This window comes from Spermophilus citellus (genome assembly GCF_964194105.1).
Source record: "Spermophilus citellus genome assembly, chromosome: 7".
Taxonomy (NCBI): Eukaryota; Metazoa; Chordata; class Mammalia; order Rodentia; family Sciuridae; genus Spermophilus; species Spermophilus citellus.
Window position 1 is genome coordinate 65,706,331 of NC_138188.1, and position 25,759 is coordinate 65,732,089.

Genomic DNA, 25,759 nt, shown 5'->3' on the forward strand with positions numbered 1-25,759 from the left:
GGTTTGTTTCAGGACTGCCTGACTTTTCATGTGCAGTAGTCGAAAAAAGTATGTAAATAATTTATTTTGATGCTAACTAGTTCTTTTTAAATCATGTTGTGGCTGAGCTAAGTTAATTTACATAATTTTAAATATGCATTATAATTTGCAGTTTATTTTTGTTTGTTGGCCTTATCAAATGGTCACTTTTTATAGCAAGGTCAGATTATATTTTGAATTGTGAACATAGTTTTTGTTCCTTGTTTCTTCAGCTGAATTTGGGGAAACTACCTCTGGTTTTTACTATATTCAAGTGCCAGTTCTGCTTCTATACCGTCTTTCCTTTTGTAGGAGGAACTGAAGCAGAGAATAAGTTCAGATTCTCTAATCACAAAATTAAGTAGTTAGAAGGCATGTATTATGTTCCTGTAAAAATTATGATATTGTGGGGCTGGAATTGTGGCTCAGCGGTAGATCGCTCACCTAGCATGTGTGAGGCCCTAGGTTCTATCCTCAGCACCATGTAGAAATAAATAAATAAAGATGTTGTGTCCACCGAAAACTAAAAAATAAATATTTAATTTAAAAAATTGTGATATTGTGCTACCAAACCAGCTTGGATGTTTCATTTTCATTATTTAGGCCAGTTTTAGTTATCAGTGAGTTGGTAAAGTTTTCAAAAGTTTATTCTTTAATGTTAAATTTTATTATTGTAGAATAGTTTCTTTTAATTTCTTTTCTAAAATCTTAGTATGATTTTTTGAATAGTCAACTTAATATTTTTTTTCTATTTTATACCTGGCATTGTTTCTTAGTTTTTAAGGATAGTCATTGGTCCCTTAGATAGGTGATATAAACTATAGGAACTCTGATAAGTGTACATGTACACATACAACTTTGCCTCCAGTTGTAGAATTCTGGACTGCGCAAAGTTCATCCAAGGACCCAAAGTAAACCTCTGTTTAAAATTTTCAAACTAATCACATTATGAAAAATACGAGTTTAAGTTAGACTAGAACTTTTATAATTGTGTTTTGGGCTCAGATATTTTAAAGTGGGAATCTAATTTTGGGCGGGGGTGCGATTTGGGGATTGAACTCAGGGTCATTCAACCACTGAGTCACATCCCTAGCCCTATTTTATATTTTATTTAGAGACAGGGTCTCACTGAGTTGCTAATCACCTCGCTGTTGCTGAGGCTGGCTTTCAACTCACCATCCTCCTAACTCATCCTCCTGACTAATTTTTTTGTATTAAAGTACTGGGAGGAGAAAACTGCAGGTGGGAATAGAAGTTCAATACCTTACTCTAGAAATTTATTACAATTTTAAAATTTTAAGTCATGTGAATTTTTAAAAAATATTTTTGTTTTATTTGTAAATGGACACAATACCTTTATTATATTTATCTTTATGTGGTGCTGAGGACTGAGCCCAGTGCCTCACATGTGCAAGGCAGGCACTCCACCACTGAGCTATAACCCCAGCCCTCATATGACTTATTTTTAAATTTATTTTAGGTTTTATTCTGCGGAAATTAGTCTAGCCTTAAATTATCTTCATGAGCGAGGGATAATTTATAGAGATTTGAAATTAGACAATGTATTATTGGATTCAGAAGGACACATTAAACTCACTGACTATGGCATGTGTAAGGTAAGAAAATTTTTCTAGTTGTTAATAAAAAAATAGTCTTCTGTAGCTCATAAAGTTGTCTTGGTAAAAAAAAATAACTGCATAAAGATGGGAGAGATGATTGCTGCTTTCGGCTGTTTGAAATTCTAGCACAAAGACAAATATACTTTTTTCCTAATAATTTGCAAAATTCCCATATCTTCTGTATTTTATGTGCTATAAGAGGAGTTAATTTCTTTTCATGATTTATAACTTTTTTTCTGGAAAGTTGTAACATTATTGAAGAAAATTTAGAAATAAAAATTATCTACAATCCCATTACTTGAGCATGACATTTGCGTATGACCTCTCAATTTTTGCTATGTAGTAGGAGTCTATTTTTTAAATAATGCATGTTCAGAATTTTCCCTGAAGTCTTAACATTTTTATATTTAAATGTTAACTATCTGACACAGTATAGTAAAAATCAAATAAGAATTTTTGTTACTCTCAAAACATATCTTCTTTATTTCTTGTTTTATTTTTGTGACAAGTGTTTCATTTGAAAGTCTGATCTTTTTCCACAAAACATGCAGGGTACCATTTTATTTATTGAAGCAGCTGGTACAAAATTACCCTCACAAGAGTGTAAATGTGTGAGTTGCATTCCCCATTCACTTAATGGTAGCACCACCAGGATCCAGAGATTTCTAAATGCCAACATCACACAAGATAGTCTAATCATATTGAAGATTTAATTTTATTATCTGTTAAGAATAAATTAGAAAATAAGATCTTCACAGACTATATTTGTAGCCTGGTGTGGTGGTACATACCTTTAAGTATAGCTACTTGAAAGACTGAGGCAGGAAGATATCAAATGTGAGCCCCATTCTGGGCAACATAGTGAGACTGTCTCAAAATAAAAGCAAAACTAATTTTGCTTTTATGGGTAATACTAAAAGCCATTTTTCTTGTGATAAGCCTTATAGTATTATATGGATGTTCAGTGATAAATAATTAGAAAGTTTAGTGATTAGAAACCCCTGTGTGCCTTGCAGTCATATTTGTGATACCTTTTTTATTTTTGTGCCATTTTTTCCTCTAGGGAACCCACCGCCATTTTAAAATAAAAGTGGCAGTAATAATGAAATCTTAGATTACATAAGAAAAATCAAAACTGAACAAAAAATATGAAGAATGTTAACTTTGTTACAAAGTCTGCAAATTAAAACTGACACCTATTTTTGCCTGTCAGATATTGGCCTATAGGTAAAAGAAAATAATGAAATGGGCATTCTCATATGTCTGTGATGTGTATATAAATTATGTTAAGACCCTGGGTTCAGTCCCCAATACCAGGGAGGAAAAATTATTGCATCTTTTTGAAAAACTATTGTATGTCAAAAGTAATGTTGGTTAGATTGTGTATTTTGAGTAAATATTTTGGTCTATAAGACCAAAATTTTTATTGTAATTTATGATAAATATTTATTGACTTTGTTAGTTAAATATTTTTTATTTTATAAGTCATTTAAAGTCAAAAAATCTAACAATATAAAATGTTCATAACATTAAATAAAGCTTTAAAGTATTGTCATATTTTATTATATAGCATCAAACACTAATTCTGTTTACTTTTTTATATTATAACAGTTTTGTTTTACATAAACAATGAGAACATAAAGTATTAAGGCAGGCTGACTTCCTATTTCATTTTTCCCCTTCTTTTTCCTCCTTTCCTCTGTTCCTCCTTCCCTCTCTTCTTCCTTTTTTCCTTTTGTCTTTTGTTACTTTCATTGAAAAATGAAATTTGTTGGTCTTACATCCTCACTCTTTACAAGGATCTTCAATCAAGTTAGTCAGGATCTTTGGTAAACCTCAGAGATTGGCCTGCCTATCTCTCTCTGCTTTTCCCACCTTCTGCAAGAGCTGCTTAGTTTTATTAATGGGAAAGAACACGAGGATAGGAATTTCTGTTCAGTGACTTTACTAACAATATTTTGTCTCTTTTTTTTAATATTTATTTTTTAGGTGTAGTTGGGCACAATACCTTTATTTTATTTATTTATTTTTTTATGTGGTGCTGAGGATTAAACCCAGGGCCTCGCACATGCTAGGAGAACACTCTACCATTGAGCCACAACCCCAACCCCTGTCTCTTCTCTTACTAGCACATTTACTCCCTTTTGATGTGAAAGTTCATGGGAAATGAACTCTCTTAAAATTTGGATGCTTCTATCTTGTGACTTAGAGTCAGTATTTAAACTTACCTAAAGTGTAACCTCCTGCAAATATTGAGTTCATTTCTTCTGTTGGTAACAATTTCTAGATAAACTATAAATGCTAAATTTTTTTTTCAGTTAATTCAGAAATACTTCTTTAACTTAATTTCTTCAGGCTCATACTAGATACCTTTGGAGTACAGAGGATATGATTTAAACTTTATATTTTCAGATTTAATATTTGAAATATTTTATGAGTATTAATTTTATTGAGTGAAAAATTAGCCATTTATGAATTGAGGTACCTTTAACTATTTTTTTTGTCAACAGGGAAATTTTAACAATATCTATGTTGTGCCATAGATAATTTAGCTAATAGGCCTACATTTAGATATTCAGTGAGTGCATGATTTTAGTGTAGCTCTGTTACATGTTACCAGATTGTCTCTTGCTTCTGTTTGTTGTCTGGAAGTGTGTGTCATTTATCATGATAATGTGTGACAAGCCATGTCAATAAAAATAGGGTCGGGGTTGTGGCTCAGTGGTAGGACACTTGCCTAGCACATGTGAAACATTGGGTTCAATCCTCAGCACCACATAAAAATAACTAAAATAATGTCCATCTACAACTAAAAAAAATTATAAAAAATAATATAAAACATCTTAAGTCATATTTATAGTTATTAGTACATAAAACTAACATGGCCAGGCATAGTGGCGCATGCCTGTAATCCCAGTGGCTTGAGAGGCTGAGGCAGGAAGATCCTGAGTTCAAAGCCGGCCTCAGCAACTTAGATCCTGAGCAACTCAACATGACCCTGTCTCTAAATAAAATATGAAAAAGGGCTGGGGACATGACTCAGTGGTTAAGCACCCCTGGGTTCAATCCCCAGTACCAAATAAATAAATATGTATATCCCTATTAGAAATAATTTTTTAAAAAATCCTTGGGATAACAACCTGTTACTAAGTATTTCTTGTAGATGTTTATAGTAGTGTTTAGATAGTAGAATAAAATTTGAAGGAAAATATGTATACCATGCCCAGAATATCTCTGGAGGGATGCATAAGAAGCTATGGTTTCATCTGGGAAGCTAAAACTGAATGCATCAAGAACAGTAATGAGAGGAAGATTTGATTATCAGTATACTTCCCCCACTCCATTGTCAGTTTGGAATTTTGTTACGTGTGATCTAATAATCAGAAAAGGGTTAAATTCTAGTTACATATATTTAGTTGAATTTCATAATTATTAATAATAGAAAGTCTGTAATTAAGGAACACTTAAAGTTTAAAACAACAAAACAAAACACCAACAACAAAAAGGAGCCAGGCCCAGTGGCACATGCCTTTTATCCCTGTGACTCTGGAGGCTAAGGCAGGAAGATCACAAGTTCAAGGCTATCATCACATCAGCAATTTAGGGAGACCCTAATTAAAAAAAAAAAAAAAGGTATGTAGCTCAGTGGTGAGGTGCCTTTGTGTTTAGTCCTCATTTATTTATTTATTTATTTATTTATTTTAAGAGAGAGAGAGAGAGAATTTTTTTAATATTTATTTTTTAGTTTTTGGCGGACACAACATCTTTGTTTGTATGTGGTGCTGAGGATCGAACCCGGGCCGCACACATGCCAGGCGAGCATGCTACCGCTTGAGCCACATCCCCAGCCCGAGTCCTCATTTTTTAAAGATGCTTAATTATACATATAATCATATTCTGCCCCTTTTATTTTTAGACTATCTTTTTATTATTTATTTTTTTCCCACAGTACTAGGGATCAAACCTGGGGCCTCTTAAGTGCTAGGCAGTCATTATACAACTGAATTATATCACCAGTCTACTGTTGATTCCTTATTTAGTTGCCTTATCGAAATGACATTGGCTCTTTGAAATACACTGAGATTTCTTTTATGACTTAGTATCTGGTCAGTACCCCATGTGTACTTTAAAAAGATAATGATTTCTGTTTTGCATGCAAACAAAGTCTCTCTTTTAATGTTTCTTTCTCCTTTCCCCACACACATGTGGACACATATGTTCTATATGTATGTTTTATGTGTGTTTTTATTATGCATATATGTATATTAGCTATACATATATATTAGTTATACATATAGTGTATCTACATATATCTAGTTTTCACATTTTTCTCTGCTTACTAATTATTGATCTGTGTAATCTATCATTTCTTTTTTTAAAAAAAATAGGTTTTTTAGTTGTAGATGGACACATCTTTATTTTATTTATTTGTTCTTATGTGATGCTGAGGATTGAACCAGTACCTCATGTGTGCTCCACCACTGAGCCACAGCCACAACCCCATAATCTATCATTTCTGATATAGATATGTTAAAAATCTCATCAAGATTAAAGATTGTGAACTTCTAATAATTTTGTCTATTTTTACTCTTCATTTTGAGAAAAATACAAGTTTGTATTTATTATAATTTCTTGGTGACTGTGCCATTCATTATTGTCCAGTATCCCTAGTTAGGCTTATTAATGTATTTTGCATTAATTTTCACCATCTTATAGCTATTAAAATGAGAACCAAAAATCTTGTGCCATAGAAAAAATGAACAACGTTATGTCAACAGTTGTTGTGTCAGGAGGTGGGACTTAAAATGCTGCTTTTCTTCCTGAAATACGATTCATTGTATTCCTATAATTTAAGTTTTTGTGTTAAATTTTAACCTGAATATAAACCATTTTAAATGCATTTTAAAATTCTTAGTTGAACTTACTTTTTAGCAACATCTAATAATCTTTTTTTAAGCTATTTAGTGGCAACCCATAATTTTAATAATAAATGCATTTGTTCTAGTGATTATTTAAGGTTAATATATTACTGATGCTGAAGTTATGTGATAGATAAAATAGAGAAGGTGAATTTAAAACAGAATTTTAGATCTTATTCTTCTTTCTTTGTTTTGTTTCATAAAAGGAAGGATTACGGCCAGGAGATACAACCAGCACTTTCTGTGGTACTCCTAATTACATTGCTCCTGAAATTTTAAGAGGAGAAGATTATGGTAATAAATACATAAGTGATATTTCAGCTATTGCTAAGTGGGTGGTTAAATGTGGTAACAAATATATTATAGTAAACTACAGCATTTTAATACTGATCTTACTAATGTAAACTTTCTTGATTCTGTTAAAATATACATGAAGACCCTCAGACTCTGAAATCAGAGAGTAGGACTTGGTGGTCTATAGGGGTACAAATTTAAATAATATTTTATTAATGACGAACACTGAAGAGTGATAGGTACTATTCTGAGCAGCTTATATTATATTAACTAATTTAATTTTGCAAAAACCCTCTGAGGTAAGCATTGTTGATTCCCATTTTACAGATAAAGAAACTGACATACAAAAAGTTTAAATAATATGCCCAATGTCCTAATGACTACAGTGTTACAGAGTAAGGGATTCATAACAGCAGCCCTGTGATTCCAGAGTGAGTCATGATAGAAGGTTCTCCAGATTTTTTGGGATATTTCCTTCAGAAATCTGTAAGAGGGTAGAAAGATTGGCTGGCTGTCAGGCACCAGAAAATAAATTTTCCTCAAAAAGGATTTGACTTTTTGAGTTCTGGTCCTATGATTTCAGCAAATGTAAAGGGGAATGTGGTACTTTTGACAATTGCTCAGAATATGAATTCAGGAGTCTTTAATCAGCTAGCAAAAAAAATCAAGTTTTAGACCAAAGAAGCTTATTCTCCAATGCTATATAATTATATCCTCAAAACAAAATATTAGATAGTGGGCATGAGTCTGAAATTACAACTATATTTGGAAAAAAAATTATGTTTCACTGCCCATAATTTTATATTCTGATGTTCTTTTGGGCACTTACCTTTGATGGTAAGTGACATATTTCTGTAATTCTCAGAACTTACTCAGATAGTTATAATAATTTAGAGTTTACTGTCTCATTGTGTTTATTTTTTTATTATGTGACAAAAAATGAACCTCCAATTAGTGACTTACAAGCATGCAGAGTGGATAATTTATTGCTTTAAACTGTCTTTCTGAAGGTTTCAGCGTCGACTGGTGGGCTCTTGGTGTACTAATGTTTGAGATGATGGCAGGAAGGTCTCCGTTTGATATTGTTGGGAGTTCTGATAACCCTGATCAAAACACAGAGGATTATCTCTTCCAAGGTAATTTGCAATACTTTATAGAGATTCTTTGTGAATAACCTACTCTAGAATAGAAAGTGTGCTTAGAGTATTACTTTGAATAAGAAAAAGGATAATAATCTGAACAGTATAGTCCTTACTTAATGAGATTTTGATTTTTTTAAATACATCCTTCCTGCCCCTCTCATCTCCAGTCTCATCTGCAGTTACCTTCTTGTATTCACAATCATTGCAAATGATTCCATTAGCTAATATATCACAAACCTATATGGAAGAGGGAATCCTATGGCTAGAGAGGATCATCTTCATGAAACCTGAAGCTGAGGATATAAGTTCACAAATATTATGTGGGGCATAGAGTACCAAGAAGATAAGAGGGGTCAGAAGATGGAGGAGGGGAAGGCTCATGATGGGAAGTACAAAGAATTGAGCATGACAGATAGGCAAAAAGGCCTCCTAACACACAGTCCAAAGTGTGGCCATGGGATCCTGCATTTAATAATTACCAATCACAGAATATGAATAGGCATTTATTATACTAGGAAAGTTAAGCTGAGTATGGTGGGACACACCTGTTATACAAGCTACTCAGGAAATTGAGGTAGAAGGATCCCAATTTCAAGACTAGTCTAGACAACTAAACAAGACCTATCTCAAAAGAAAAAATTAAAAGAGCCTAGCATGTTCAAGGCCCTGGATTCAATCTCCAGTACAGGAAAAAGAAAGAAAGAAAGAAACCCAAATGGGCCATGGAATATGTGAAAAGACCTTCAACTTCACTAGTATCTAGAGGAATGTATATTAAAATATTAATGATGGGCTTGGGTTGTAGCTCAGTGGCAGAGTGCTTACCTAGCATGTGTGAGGCACTGGATTTGATTCTCAGCACCACATATAAGTAAATAAAGGCCCATCAATAACTAATAAAAATATTTTTTAAAAAATTAATGATCTACCATTTCATGCATTTGGCAAAAATTTTAACGTTTAATAATCAGTGTCAGCGAAGGTATAAAGAAATTGGAATGCTCAAATGCTGCTAGTGGGAGTAAAAATTGACACAATAGCTTTGGGGAATGATTTGGCATTGTTTAATAAAAGTAATTATTATATGTGAAGCATTTTATAAATATTAACTACTTCAAACTTAATAACAAATCTTCAAAGTAAGTATTATTTTCCTGGTGAGGAAACTGAGGCACAATAAAGTAATCAAAGAATAAAACATTCTCATAAATGATACTACAGTGCTTAGATTAGAGGCCATATCCAAGGAGAGAGAGGTAATGGAAGTACAAAAGTTGTTTAGTTGGGTATGTAATATCTTATTTTTATTGTTGCAGTGCCTTAAATATCTCAAAACGAAAACTTAAAAATCAAAGCTATGTGAAGGTTCAACACAATGCTATGATTTTTATCTTTCTAGTTATTTTGGAAAAACAAATTCGAATTCCACGTTCTCTGTCTGTAAAAGCTGCAAGTGTCCTAAAGAGTTTTCTGAACAAGGTAAAATTTGTGTGTAAATATCTTTTGTGTTTTGTTTCTATATAAATCAAACCAGTAAGGAGAAAGAAGCCTAGGCAACTTCCAAACAAGCAAGGTATGCAACTTTTTCAGTTATGTCTGTAATACCTCTCTTAACCAAAGAGTAAATGACAGCATTAGCTCCTAAGATGATTTTTTCCTTTCTACTTTGCCAGTGTTATTTACCCCCAGCTACATGTTACTTATGAATTTTTTAATGTATATTTTATGTATGTGTGTGTATATACCATATACTCAGTAAAGGAAGAATTTAATATTTGGGGTTAGCCACAACTGTACTTTAAACTATTTTCCCATTTTTTCTGTTATTATCCACAGAATTTATTCATCATCAAGTACTTTTTGAGCACTTGGGCAGTAATATTCCCTATAAATTGTTATATTGAAAACCCTATAATTTGATAAAATTTAAAAGAAATGAAAGCCTATCCTAAAAATCTGAACATGGTTTAATTGTTGCAGTTTGTGGGCTAGAGAAGTTTTAGGACCTAAGGTTGCAACTTTTGGTAATGATAAATTCTACTTTTAATGAGTATAAGTTGGTATGCATTTACCTACTAAGATAAACAGGTAAGATAATTGTGAATTTTTTTTATGTTTTGCTTTTATGTTTATTTTTTAAATATGTATTTATTTTTAATTTTTTAACTAATGGTGTATTTTTAATAAAATCAGAAATTGAAGAACTTGTTTTAAATAAATACATTATGTGAGGAAAGATTTAAACTTGAAACCTAATCTTTCACAAAGTGAACAATTGAAAGTGAGAGGGTTAATATGTAAAATAAAATGGTTTTTGTCAAAAAGAAAAACAGGAACATGTTCTCATTCATAGTAATAAATAATCTAAGACTTCATAATTTGTAGACTCCTTTACTTCAGTGATTCAGGTAATGGTTATATCATTGTCTTACTCAAATTATGCTTTGTTGCTGTAATTACGGCATATACCTTTAAAATTGAGCTAAGAATGAACCTATGAAGTTTGGTGGTTTCCATATTTTGATTGACACTAGCCCATGTCAGAGAAACAACTGGTTGCTGCTCAAATGATGCTGCTAGTCTCTTTTCCTCCCACTTTTTCTTAAGCAAGGAGTGGTGACCATTCTCCACTTCAGTGACATAAGAACACTGAGGAAATCTTACATATCACAAAGTCTGGATAATTCAACTTGGGTCTAGTATTGTACTTTCTAGAAATAAAAGGTAGATAATTTCAGCTCAGAAATAAGATATCAATTAATAGGCAGGAAACTCTGGTCACAAAATTGAATTATTTTGAAGCATGACATTTACATAATTCTTAGAACATTTTTTTCTACCCTAGGACCCAAAGGAACGATTGGGTTGTCATCCTCAAACAGGATTTGCTGATATACAGGGGCATCCATTCTTTCGAAATGTTGATTGGGATATGGTTTGTAAATTTTTATTGTTTTCTGTATTAGGTTTTATTGATACCTTGGGCCAAATTTTACTGTCTTAAAAGAATGTTGAAAAACTCATATGTCACAGTTTTTTAATGTTACTGTATTTTTTTATATCTTTTTAATTTTTTTTTTAATGTGTTGTAGGAGCGAATCCAGTACCTCACACATGCTAGGAAAGCACTCTACCACTGAGCTACAACCACAGCCCTCATGTATCACAGTTTAAACACCTGAAAACAACTCTCTCAAATGCTTTTTTTAAAATATTATTGAAATGTTAAAAATTAATTTATTTTAATTAGGTGTATATGACAGCAGAATGCATTTTAATTCATTGTACACAATTGTAGCACAACTTTACATTTCTATGGTTGTACACGATTTAGCATCACATCATATGTGCAGTCATACATGTACCTTGGGTAGTAATGTCCATCTCAGTTCTACCATCTTTCCTGCCCCCTGCACCTCCCCTCCTCTCCCTCCCCTTTGCCCAATCAAAGTTTCTCCATTTTTCCATGCCTCCCCCCTCCCCGTTACGGATCAGCATCCACTTATCAGAGAGAACATTCAGCATTTGTTATTTTGGGATTGGCTTACTTCACTTAGCATGATATTCTCCAACTCCATCCATTTATCTAAAAATATCATTATTTTATTCTCTTTTAATGCTGAGTAATATTCCATTGTGTATATATACATATATACACCACAGTTTATTTATCCATTCATCTATTGAAGGGCATCTAGGTTGCTTGCACAGTTTAGCTATTGTGAATTGAGCTGCTGTGAACATTGAAATGGCTGTGGTTTCTATAGTATGCTGATTTTAAGTCCTTAAAACCAAGGAGTGGGATAGCTGGGTCAAATGGTGGTTCCATTCCAAGTTTTCTAAGGAATCTCCATACTGCTTTCCAGATTGGTTGCACCAATTTGTAGTCCCACCACCAATGTATGAGTATACCTTTCCCCCCACATCCTCACCAACATTTTTTGTTGTGTGTATTCTTGACAACTGCCATTCTGACTGATATGAAGATGGAAAGATCTCTGATGTTCTTGGATAGGCAAAATTAATATTGTCAAAATGGCCATACTACCCAAAGCACTATACAGATTTGGTGTGATTCCGATTAAAATCCTAACATCATTCCTTATAGAAATAGAAAAAGCAATCATGAAATTAATTTGGAAAAATAATAGAGAGACCCAAAATAGCCAAAGCTATCCTGAGCAAGAAGAGTGAAGCAGGAGACGTCACAACACCAGACCTTAAACTATACTACAAAGCCATAGTAACAAAAACGGTGTGGTATTGGCACCAAAATAGACATGTAGATCAATGGTACAGAATAGAAGACACAGGGACAAACCCACATAAATACGTTATCTATCTCATACTAGACAAAGGTGCCAAAAACATACAGTGGAGAAAAGATAGCCTCTTCAACAAATGGTGCTGGGATAACTGGAATCCACATGCAGCAAAATGAAAATAAACCCCTGTCTCTCACCATGCACAAAACTCAACTCAGTGTGGATTAAGGACCTAAGAATTAGTCCAGAGACCCTGCGCCTAATAGAGGAAAAAGTAGGCCCCAATCTTCAATGTGTTGGATCAGGCCCCAACTTCCTTAGCAAGACTCCTGAGGCACAAGAAATAAAATCAAGAATTAATAAATGGACCTGACCCTTTCCAATGAATGAACTGACTCTTTTCCATGAGAGCTCAGTAAGACAGGCAAAGGGAAGAGTTAAATAGAACTTCTCAGCTCTTCCCAATATACCAAAACACCTGTGGCATATAGAGTCAGGAAGACATAAAGCCATGAAAATTATCAGTCTTGCCTTATATTTTATTCAGGATTTATAACACACCATCAGAGTGTAAATATTCCTATAGATATTTAATCTTTGCTTTTTATGGACTGGGATAAACATATTCTCCTCTTATTAAAAGACTCTTGGGAAAAAAATTAAAAAATGGGGTGGACTCAAACTAAAAAGCTTCCTCTCAGCAAAAGAAACAAGGAGGTGAACAGAGAATCTAATTTTGGGAGCAAGCTTTTGCCACACACACGTCAGAGCACTTTTCTCCAGGATATATAAAGAACTCAAAAAACAACACCAAAAAAACCCACCCAGTCAATAAATGGGCTAAGGAGCTGAACAGACACTTCTCAGAAGAAGATATGCATTCCATCAATAAATATATTAAAAAGTGTTTAACATCTTTAGTAATTAGAGAAATGCAATTCAAAACTACTCCAAGATTTTGTCTCAAGTGCTTTTTTAAAATCTTCGCAACTAAAACAATTATAATATTAATGTAATAAGAACAGGTCATAATATTGTTGAGGGTCATATTAATGTTCAAATTTGCAAATTATGTCCATTGTTGTTGTTATCACATAGAGCCAGGGACAGTGGCCTATGCCCATAATCCCAGGGACTTGGGAAGCTGAGACAAGAGAATTGCAAATTTGAGATCAGCCTCAGCAACTTGGTGAGACCCTGTCTCAAAACATTTTTTAAAGAGCTGAGGTTGTAGCTCAATGGTATAGTGTCTCTGGGTTTAATTCCTGGTACCATAAAAAAATTATGTATGTATGTATGCATATGTGTGTATGTTATATACATGTACATACATAGATATATACATAAATACATACATATATATATCATGTATATTATAGTGTGTGTGTATTATAGACCGTGTGTGTGTGTGTGTGTGTGTGTGTGTGTGTGTGTGTGTGTATTTAGAACCATGCCTAGAGAAACATCAGAGCAGTGGAAAAATTTAGGTGTGGAATTTTTCTAAGGATGTAGGTTTGAGCTGTCATCTAATATGTCTTTTTAGATGGAACAAAAGCAGGTGGTACCTCCCTTTAAACCAAATATTTCTGGAGAATTTGGCTTGGACAACTTTGATTCTCAGTTTACTAATGAACCTGTACAACTCACTCCAGATGATGAGTAAGTAATTCTGTATACTGAAATATTTTTAAAATTCTTTGAAAACCCATTTTTAATGGTTACACAATGTTTTATTATCAGATTATACTATAATTCATGTAGCCAGTAGGTTACTGGATATTTGAACTCATTATATATTATCAATTATAATAGTAACTGTCATTATTTTTTCTTTGCTTTACATGCATTATCCTAATTCTCACAACAACCTTGTAAACTAGGTATTGTCATCTTCATTTTACAGATGAGGAAACCGAGACTCAGAGAGGTTAAGCAAAGTTACACAGCTGTCAGGTGGCAGAGTCAGGATTCAGACCCAGATCTGACTGACTGAGGCCTCTGCTCTTTCCACTGTGCTGCACTGTTCCCCATTTTGATGATGAGCATCTTTGTCTGGGTTTCTGTTACTTTAAAAAAATTATACCATTATCAAATTTAGCCAGCAGTGATCCAGTGTTTTTTTTGTTTGTTTGTTTTGTTTTTGTTTATGTTGCATCTTTTAAAAATATAGGTTAGAATAATTTGTGGACATTTTGATCATTTATCTGTCATTACAGATTCATTCTCTGTAAACTCAAGGAGGCCCATTTGGTTGATAGTCACTTCACTTATATCTTCATTCTTATCATGTTCTTCACAGCAGCTGTTCCAATGGTTTATATTTTTTAGAAGGCTTCATTCCTACCCCTGTCTCCATCACTCTTAATGGATTAACCTTGCCTTAAGTTGACTTCAATAATTTAGACCTCTCTGGTTTAAGTTCCTTTTCTTGCTCAGGTATCCTGATTTTACCCCTAAATCACAACCCCTCTTTGAACCAGAATACTTTTTTTCATATTTTCTTTTCAAACATTTAAAAAGAATAATTAATGAATGCTCATGGTAAAAGAAAAATAAACAAGCAGTATCTGTCTCTTCAGAGTAGTCAACAGAGATTGTCTTTGTACTTTCTTGCTGCCAACAAGTCAAATTGACATCTTAATTTCTAAATTACAAAGCACTTTTTGGTCAGTCTTCATCTACCCTGATATCTATAAGGTACTTGGCATTCAGGGCCTTGCCTTAGGTAGTGCTGCCCACCCTGGCTCTGCTTCATCTCAGCAACTACTTATTTGTCTTATATTTTCCTTTCCCTTTGAGACCAGGCTGCTCCATGGTTCTATGATTGCCGCAGTCTGGCTGCGCACAAATAACTGAGCCACCACAAAGCCTTGTAGGTTCAAACAACAACTCTTTATTCCCAGACTCTCACTGGCACTCTGCACACCCTTCCCAGGAACACACTCCCTCCACCGGGCACTCTACACACACTTCCCGGGAACACACTCCCTCCACCAGGCACTCTACACACACTTCCCGGGAACACACTCCCTCCACTCACCAATTCTCACGGAACCCTGCAAGAACTCAACGGGAACTCCAAAGTAGCGGGCACCCCGAGGCAGCAGGATCCGCCCTAATCCGAGCAGGATCTGCCCAAATCCCGGAGCAGGGTCACCTTTCAACCATTCCCTCTAGCAAAATGCCAAGGGTCATTCCGACTAAACGGGGGCTCTCAACATCTCTCCCCTTCTGTTTAATTAAACAACAAGCATGTGGCTTAGGGACTGTGCCTGTCTTAGGTTGCCCAATACTACATATGGTCCTTACCCGTCATCAGATGAGCTGACCTCAAGGCGTCAGCCTCCTGTCTTAGGTTGGTACCATTGTAATTGGATCTTACCCATCATTGGCTACCAGTCCAGCATACAGCCATACTTGTGGATAGGCCTTTGCACCAGTGGGGGGGTGAGGTTCTTTGCCTCACCTCTGTTGGCCCCCAGATTTGGCCTTTGCATCAGTGAGGGAGTGAGGTTCTTTGCCTCACCTCTGGTGGCCCCCAAATTTTAGACCATCACAAGCAGAAAGGGAGGAGGATGCAAAATGCCACAGCACCAAGCCAAATGACGGCTCTTTTTGGAAAAATTGTACCACCGACGATACCATCAGCAAAGATACCCCAGCAATACCACAGTTCGCTGCACCAACAGATAGTTCACAATGCATGCAAGTGATACATAGTCCAGGCAAGTTCTGCAAGCAGTTCAAAGCAGAGGAATCCATTAATATGTCCATTTTCTCCCAAAGTAAATCGACTCCTTGATTGAGCATCACTTGTTGAGTTATTATTCATTGATGCATCAGTTTATACAGTTTACTGTGATAGCTATCAAAGAAGCTGTAGTTTGGTTTTATCTTTGTCTTCACCGGCACTGGGATGAAGATAGGAATTCTAGCAATGATGGCTAAAAAAAAATTATGTAACATTCCAGCAGGCACTAAAAAGAAAGCAATTTTCTAAACAATTTACATTATCCTGAATGGAATTATTAAATATAATGAAAAGGAAAGGTAAAAGTAAACAAACAGATCTGTTAACCTCCTTTTTTGTTCACATATTAAAACAATCCTCAACAGCTGTTTACCCAATTTAAATTAAACCATTTAAATCACGTGAATAAAAAAAATATTCGGATCCGTTTTTTCATGAGTGCTCCTCATATATATAGACATATGCACATGCAACACAAAACAGAAATGTGTACACATAACATACAACACATAAGACAATAGTAAAGGCCTTGTAGCTTTACACAGGTGAAGTTTCCATTGCAATATTTAAAAACTCCACAGTCAAAAAATAGAACTGATCAGAAAAACATTAACCTAGGTCTGTATGAGCTCAAAAAATAAAATAGAACTTCATGATGTGGGAAAAGGCAATAATAAAATAGATATTGAAAAAAAACATCCTGGTTACCACCTGGGTTTGACTCTTCTTATGATATCCCATCCTTCTTCCTGTAACTTGCATATGGGTTTGAAGGTATTCCCACAAGCAAGCCCCAAGGTTTTTTACATTTGAAATAGGCTTTAATGGTGTTCGTTATTCATTAGCCTCCAGGTGTGGGAGAATCACTGTCACAGATGTAAGAATAGCCAAACTGGAGTTCTGAATATCAGCTGTTATGGATTTGAGCCAAATCATCTTCTTTTTGGTCTGTAGAAATCGCTTTAGTTAATCCAAATCGGCTGCTGTTCTCCCTGTGGAAACACACAAACAGACCCCCGACTCCAGATAATCACTGGGTCAGGACCTTTCCATTGTCCTGTTAGAATATCCTTCCAAAGTACCTTGGGCTTGGGGCTGGGGATGTGGCTCAAGCGGTAGCACGCTCGCCTGGCATGCATGCAGCCCGGGTTCGATCCTCAGCACCACATACAAACAAAGATGTTGTGTCCGCCGAAAAACTAAAAAATAAATGAATAAATATTAAAAAAAAAAACAAAGTACCTTGGGCTTATGTACATTTTTTGGACACATACGCCTTTCCGCAGCACTAAGCCCTGATGAATCCAAATTTTAAAAGTTTAGAATAAAAAGGGTTATTTTAAATTTATCTTTGGGGGATATATACCCCTTTCCAATTCCCTCTTTTTGCTTTAATAAGTACATTTTAATAGTTTGATGAGCTCTTTCAACTATGCCTTGTCCCTGTGGATTGTATGGGATTCCTGTTAAGTAAAACATTAACTGATTTTTCTTCAGGGATGATGTTCCAAAATATCCTATATGCATCCTTTGGAAATTTAAAGATCCTTTTAAATTAAGTCTTCCAAAAGCGTTTTGCCTTAGTTTTTAGAATTACTTTAGTCCTTTTAATTTTTTGATGTGGTTTTAAACCAATTTCCTTCTAGTTTAACGTTTTCTAAATTGACTCTTGTCTATAAATTTTAACACCCTCATCTGAGACTTCTAATTTCTGCACCACCAGAAATTAAAGTTGATGGGCTTTTTGAAAAAATTACTAATAATCTCCTTGTTCTTTTATTTTATCTAATATTTGACTTTAAACTTTTCTCTTTTACCTTTTTCTATCTTGAATGTCTGTATCTAATAGTTGTCTTAGCTTTTTGTATTTTTTATCTGAAATATCTTTATTTGACATTTTTAACCATTTTTTATCTTGTTTCTATCTTCTAGTTTTTTTCTAAGGTTTGTACATTTACCCTTAGTTGCTTTTTTTCCTCCTAGTTTTTTTGTTTGTTTGTTTCCTATTTTGTGGGTTTAAAATTTTTGTCTTCCTACATCTTTTCTATCTTTCTACATCTTCTCTATCTTTTATTTTACCTTTCTGTACTTCTGTCTTTAAAGTTTTCCGCTTCAAATTTTTAATCTTCTTTATCCAAATATCTTTTATCCTATTATCTTCCCATTTTCATGGTTTTTTTTTTTTTTAGGTAATGCTTTTAAGATTAACTAGGCTTCGAATGACTCAATCTTTCCTCCACCATGAAGTCATCTTAACCACCTTCAATTTAACCTTTTAAAGCCTTTTGTAACTTACTTAGACATTTTACAACTTTTTACTTTACCACACAAAGATTATCTCATCTAGAAACATTTCTTTTTTCTTTAACCTTTTATATTAAAATATATTTCCACATCTTGAATCTTTTTATATCCTAGCCGTTAACCCTAAAATTTCTGATTTAGACAAATTACTCCACTTTAATAAGATGAAATACTTTCATGTTTTTTTTTATGGTACTATAATACTATAATTGAAACCCAACTGAAACTTCTTATACTCTTTGTATATAAATTACACCTGATAGAATCTTAACTCTTAGTAACCCTGTTTCAGCAAAGACACAGACACAAAGCAATATTAAACTTTTTTTCCATTTACCAATTTATGAAAACACACATAATGTTTAAATATATTTCCTTATGGAACTTAATAAGTAAAGAGTACTTGATTTTATATTTAGTGGTTGATGTTTCAATACTTTAGCTTTGTAAATTAATCAGATGTCTGTAAAAACCAAAATCTTAGACAAGTGTAGTAAACAGAATTAGCCATCTCTTTCTTGTTGAAGAAAAATCTTTTTACAGGATACCATGATGGTCCCATTGTGATATATTTAACAACTCCTCTTTAAAAAGCCATGGGCTACATTTTTGTATTGTATCAACATATGTCCTAACTGTTCTTGGTCTTCCTGGGGTGCCTCCTTCCTCTAACAATTTCTCTTCCTCGGGGGCGAACAACTTCAAACTTTGAGCCAACCATTTTCCCCAGTTTGCCTGAGAAAGTTCTAGGGAAAGGCAACTTGAAATAAATCAAAACAAGAACACATTGTTTTTTGAAATGGTCACCCTTTTTTTTTTTTTTTTTTTTTTTTTTTTTTTTGCTCTTCCTCAGGGGCGAGCAATTTCACTTACCTCCAAGCTTCAGGCGTTCCCCGTACAGGCCACCAAATGCCGCAGTCTGGCTGGGCACAAATAACCGAGCCTCCACAAAGCCTTGTAGGTTCAAACAGCAACTCATTATTCCCGAACTCTCACTGGCACTCTACACACACTTCCCGGGAACACACTCCCTCCACCGGGCTCCACGTGCCAGTTCTCATGGAATCCCAAAGTAGCGGAACCCCAAAGTGGGCACCAGAGGCAGCAGGATCCGCCCTAATCCCGAAGCAGGGTCACCTTTCAACCATTCCCTCTAGCAAAATGCCAGGCGTCATTCCAACTAAACTGTGGCTCTCAACATATGATACCCTTTGCTCTATGCAGTATGTACCTTGGAGATTTCAGCTAGCATTATAGCATGGATAGTAGCTTTTTAAAAGATTCCTAGCTAAATTAACAAATGACTATTAAGCAAAAGGCACTATTCTAAGTGATAACCAAAACAGTTCAATCTCAAAAAAAGCTTCCTATCTACTAGAAGAGAGATAGAGGTATCATATCATTCTGTGGCAGCATTGTGTATTGGAAAGAACACTGGATTTAATCAAAAGATAGGAGTTTGAATCCCGATACCACCTCTTACCAACTGGGTAACCTTGGGTATGAATTGCATAACTTCTCTGAGCCTGCTTTTTCTCAAATTGTCTACCTCACAAGGTTACTGTGAAGAATAAATGAGTGATGGTCTCTGAAGCATCTAGCCCCTGCCCTGATCTGTCTCCTGAGCTGCATTTCCATCTACATCTCCCCAGTTTGTCAGATGTCAAAATATATCAAAGTCAAAAAAATAATGAATTTTTATGGCCTCTTTTTCTGTTATTACCAATAAATTTTGTGTTATTTACTGATTTCTACTCACTGTACCTCCCGTGTTTTCCTGTCATTCCAATTCAAAATGTCAGTGATTGTTGCCTCCTCTTTTTCTTTAACAGATTATGTAATACTGCATTACTAAATCTCTGTTTTTCCTTTGCTTCATCACTTGCCTTTTCTCATTCCATTTCCATAACCCTCCAGTTCCAGTCTTACTCAAGTCATACCAAGAATTGTACAAGCTTCCTAATTGATCTCCTTCACACCTTTACTATGCAGCCTATTCTTATTATTTCACCCCATGAAATACCATTCCAATTCTCAAGCCCTTTAATCAGCAGCCTTCATTAATTCCTGCATTGCCAGATAACATCTATTCTCTTGGCTAGCATTGAAAGCTTTCCCCATCGACTCCGGCTTGACTCTAGCCATCTCTCTCATTTAACAAATGGCATTGTGATCAATCTCAGTTACTTACCATTCCCTGGTAGTGAACATCTTTGAGCTCTCTTTGACACTCCCTGCTCATGCTTATATATTCCTCCATTGTTTTTACTTACTGAACTTTTCCCATCTTTCAGATGTGAAATCTAAAATATAACTAGATCTTTGATAAATTAAGGCAAAACTCCTAATGTAAACATCACTGACTTTTCAATCTCACCATTGTCTTCCTTCCAACATCATTTGCCATTTAACACCCTTCTATTGCTGTGCACCAGCTCTAATAAATTACTTGCCTTTTTCCAGACCTACCATTATCTTGCATAATTCCATTTATTAGTGTGTGTAGGATAAATGCTGCCGTCCTTGATTTCTTCAATTAGAAGTCACCTCTTTCTTTAGAACTATGGCTAGAATAGGACTTTGCTTATCATGCATGAAATTTAACAGGTACTGCTTTCTCTCATGGCTTTCCAGTGTATTGAGTTACCCCTGCCTCTTTAAAGGAGGGGGTTGTACCTTCTATAACTTTGTTCTCTGTGGTGCATTATGTACATTTAGGTATTAAAATGTTTGATAGTATTACTGTTAAGGTATATTAAACTAGAAACCCAGTGTAACCGAATGCCAACCTCTGCCCTCTGTGACCCAATTTCTCCCTGTGGTGTTCTCTCCTTATTCCAGGTCTCTCAGTGTACTTGTTCCTATTGCCTTTTCCTTTTGGCTAACTTCTTCTGGGCCTTCTCTTCACCATCTTCCATCTGGCTGTTGAGGTGACTACTAAACTGGATGCTAATTCAGATCTGAATGTTCACCTTAATTAAGAATGTTGTTCAGGTCAAAAGTTTAAGATTAATTGGAGTTGTGATAACTTGTGCTTTTTTATTCCCAGTCCAGTTTTGAACTACCTTTTGGCTCTGAGTCTGCTTGTGGGATTATTAGCCCTTTTTTTTTTTTTTTTTTTTGGTTTTAGTGCTCTTCTAGAAATGTTTTGGGATGAATCTAAGAACTTATAGATTTTTTTCCACAATGTATATAATTAGTCCTATGTTTTGTATTTAAATTTTATCATTTAAATTAAAGGTTGAAAATCTTATGATGAAAATAAATTTATTTTTCTTTTAACAGTGACATTGTGAGGAAGATTGATCAGTCTGAATTTGAAGGTTTTGAGTATATCAATCCTCTTTTGATGTCTGCAGAAGAATGTGTCTGATCCTCATTTTTCAACTGTGCATTCTCCTTATGTTGCCATTTAATGCATGGATAAGCTTGTTACCAGCCTGGATACAATTAACCATTTTATATTTGCCACCCCTCCCCCCAAAAAAACACAACAATATCTTATAGACTATAAGAATAAATTATTACATTTAAATATAACTGAAAAAAATTAAAACTAGCTTTCAGACAATCATGTCAAAATTTAGTTGGATTGAATCTTCAGAGGCCGGATGAGTAACGAAATTACCTTTTTAATTTAAAGGAAATAACTACTATTTTAAAACAAATTATCTGTTGCATTAAGGCACATAGTGGGATTACATCATAAGCTCCTCATAATTTTCGTCATTCTCTATTAATTTGGAATAAAAGGTTAATTCAAAATGCAGCAAATTTTATATTACCTGTTGGTTTCAGAGTTCTTTATGTTTAACATTCAACTATAAGATTTCTCGTTGTTTTGGATAATTATTAATTTTTAAGGCAACAATTACTAAATTGGTAATAAAAGACATTCCCTTAGAATTGGGCATTACAGATTCCTCTAGGTTAAAAAGTAGACATATTAAGAATCAGATTCCAAATCATTAGCTATTTTTTAAACACTGGCACAAATGATTTTTAATTTTATTTTTTTTAACAATAAAAGATAGTTTTTGAGCTTATCCTTTTAGTGAAAACTTAATGTTAATATATGTGTTCAAAAGACACAGAATGCAGTCAAATGGAAAACTGCTAGGTATATAGAAAGGAAAATAATAGACATTTAAAGTAGATACAGAAAAGTGCAATGGTAATATTTATTTCTTACTGGAGAGTGAATCCTGCAGTTATTCTTTATGATCTAAATAATGAGGAGGCACTCATTTGTTACCAAACTTGTAAAAGCATTCCATTTATTCGGTGGAGGCAGAATGTATAATATTTGTTCCTTATTTAGTATACAGGAAATTAATTTATCTTCTAAGTAGAATGTCTTAACTTCAATAGTTTCTTTCCCCAAAACCACATTTTTGGTACTTTTGGGTCATGTTTATGGAATCCTCAATGAAATACAGAATAAAAAGAAACCAGTAAACATGAATAAATGTTTAGAGCCACACATACACTCAAACTTATCACAGTTCTCTCTCTTTAACTGAGTTTTTATTTAGTAACTAATACATGTAATACAAAGTAGAATACATTTCAGGAGCAGAGTTTTTCATATTTTTTATTAATATTGGTGTTTAGTAACTTAGTATTTGAAGAGGTGCCAGATATAGCATCCTTCTGTTGTTTATTTTAAATATCATTTTTATGAAAAAGGGCTTTAAAAAAGTAACCATTATCATCTAAATAAATAACTGTCCAATCTTGGTAAAATATAATTTTAATTTTTTTTAATTTAGAATGATTTAAAATTTATAGACATTTAATAAATTTCTCTGTCTCTGAATACTGCATTTCATTAGAAATGTAATATTCCAGTTTGTGGTCACATATTCTCCTTTCTTCAAATAAATAAGTCTGAAAGCAGTGAAAACCTCAAAGGAAAATGTTTATATACATTTGCATGTTCATTTGAGAGGTGTTTATGTTTCTCTTAATACCTGAAACTTGTTTTAAAACAAAAAGCAGTATTCACTTCATGTCATAAACTTATATAGGGAATTCTGACATCTTGCACCAGAAATGTTCATGATCTTGCTTTTAAGTGGTGCTGTTTCCCCTTGGGTAGCATAGAATGTGGCATTATCACCCAGGGAGTTTGTTTAAAATGCAGGGGCCAACTTAGAATTTTGTTGGGCCTTTGGACCTCATTTTGAAAAATAATTTCTTCAAATTCTTTTTTGTCCTGTGGTTAAATATTAGAGCATTCCTTGTAAATAACAAACGGCAAGGTATAACCTGTCTACATTTTTTAAAAAATTATAAATGAATGATTTCAAGTTAGGTATCTTCCCCACCTTGCCCGGCAACAAAAGCTATCAGTTTTCTACCAATAATATACAAAGGATGAACATTTTTGTATGATATAGTTTTAATCATTATTCAGGGTAATCTTTTATTTTAAAATCCTTTTTTAACTAATAAGATTTACGGTGTATATTTTATACAGAATTACATTACAAATGTTTTTAATTGTGGTTTTTTTTTTTTTTTTTTTTTTTTTGCAGTCTTTTAAGTGCCATGCCGGTTCTTTTTGTGTTATGTAGAATTTCTCTCAAAATACTCACCAGGGGAATCAGGCAGTGGATAGTCAGAATGGTTGGTGTATTTGTGTTCTAGGAAATAATTTATTTTGCATAAGCATGTGGTCAGATCATTTTATACATATGCAGCCTGGATTGGACATCAGGTATATTATGCTCATTCTGTGCCGGTACAATTACTTTATCAATTTGTTTTGTTTTTGACTTTTGTCATGTAGAGTACTGCCTTGGTCATCATAATGTAATCTGTATTTGTATACCTTTTTTTTTTTTTTACATTAAAAACTTCAAATAAAATATAATACCCATAAGAAGTGGTTTGTTTTTTATCATGCACCATGTCAAAAATTTGTGTCAGAATAAGGTGTGTTAAAATGTGCTCAAGAAAACAAAATGAAAATTTTAGAGTTTGGAATTTTTGCTATAATTAAAATAGCAGTCCAGTAGTACCTATGCTATAGTATAGACATTCACTCTTCGATTAAAGTATTCCCTAGTGTATTTTTTAATTTTATTTTTTAGTTCTAGGTGGACACAATATATTTATTTTGTTTTTATGTGGTGCTGAGAATCAGTGCCTCACACACACTAGGCGAGCGCGCTACCACTTGAGCCACATCCCCAGCCCCTCTAGTGTATTTTTAATTTATTCTTCCTTTTTTCTCTTTCGTTGGAAAATAATTATTAAGAAACAGGCTGGGGCTGGGGCTGTAGCTCAGTTGCAGAGCGCTTGCCCAGCATGTGTGAGGCACTGGTTCTTTTTTGTTTGTTTTGTTTTGTTTTTAATATTTTTTAGTTGTGGTTGGACACAATATCTTTATTTTATTTATTTATTTTTATGTGGTGCTGAGGATTGAACCCAGCACCTAGGCAAGCACTTTACCTCTGAGCCACAACCCCAGCTGCAGGGGCACTGGTTTTGATCATTAGTACTGCATAAAAATAAATAAATGAATAAATAAAAAATTATTAAAAAAGAAAAGAAACCAGCTGAATAGAACATTTTAATTGGCTTGATTGATTTTACTGAGGATCAAATCTAGGGGCTCCTTACCACAGAACTACATCCCAGTCTTTTTAAAAGTTCTTATTTTTTACTTTGAGACAGGGTCACATTAAGTTGCTGAGTCTGGCCTTGAATTTGCAGTCCTCTTGCCTCAATCTTTCAGATTACTGGGATTATAGGCATGCACCACCCACTGTACCTGGCTTAACTGGCTTTAAAACTGAAGCAAATTATATTGTTATGTGCATGTACAAATATGTAACAACAAATGCCACTGTTATATACAACTATCATGTGCCAGTAAAAATGGGGGAAAATGTTACATCATAGTCTAGGACGAAAAAAAACTGAAGCCGATTTAAACAGATGTTTCCCATATTGTGTTCTACAGTGATCTACTCTGTTCTAGAAGTCTGGAACTTTCTCAGTAATAGTTCTGTCCACATATAAACAAGTATAAGTATGGTGTGCCATACTTAATCTTTTAACCTAGTGGTGTCTTCCCTTCATAAGGAGAATGATGTCTTAAGTGCCTTTTCTTTTTTATTGTCAAAGAGCAGGAGCCTGTACATTAAAACCATTCCTATTGGGCTGGGGGTATAGCTCAGTTGGTAGAGTGCTTTCCTTGCATGCACAAGGCCCTGAGTTCAATCCCCAGCACCAAACAAACAAACAAAAAACCCACTCCTGTCTTCTGTATTATTTTACCCTAATTTCAACTCTTGCTTAAAATGGAGTTAGAGGCAGTATTAATGAGGTATTGTCTGTACTATTCCCTGTATCACATCATAAATTTAATTGTTTTCTGTGAGTTAGTAAAACCCCAAAACAGCCCAAAGAGGAACTTGAAGCTTCAGGCAAATTT

At 34.1% G+C, this 25,759-nt stretch overlaps 1 protein-coding gene across 1 annotated transcript in view; it reads left to right on the top strand.

Annotated features, from left to right (window-relative positions):
* Positions 1–24,189, top strand: part of PRKCI (protein kinase C iota) — a 69,978-nt gene extending 45,789 nt beyond the window's left edge. The window contains exons 12-18 of the mRNA XM_081301034.1: positions 1,499–1,634; positions 6,763–6,850; positions 7,861–7,986; positions 9,392–9,471; positions 10,838–10,927; positions 13,801–13,916; positions 21,598–24,189. Coding sequence (XP_081157160.1) covers positions 1,499–1,634; positions 6,763–6,850; positions 7,861–7,986; positions 9,392–9,471; positions 10,838–10,927; positions 13,801–13,916; positions 21,598–21,685 — 724 coding nt within the window. The 3' untranslated portion in view covers positions 21,686–24,189. The remainder of the gene's footprint in view (positions 1–1,498; positions 1,635–6,762; positions 6,851–7,860; positions 7,987–9,391; positions 9,472–10,837; positions 10,928–13,800; positions 13,917–21,597) is intronic.
* The last annotated feature ends 1,570 nt before the right edge of the window (positions 24,190–25,759 follow it).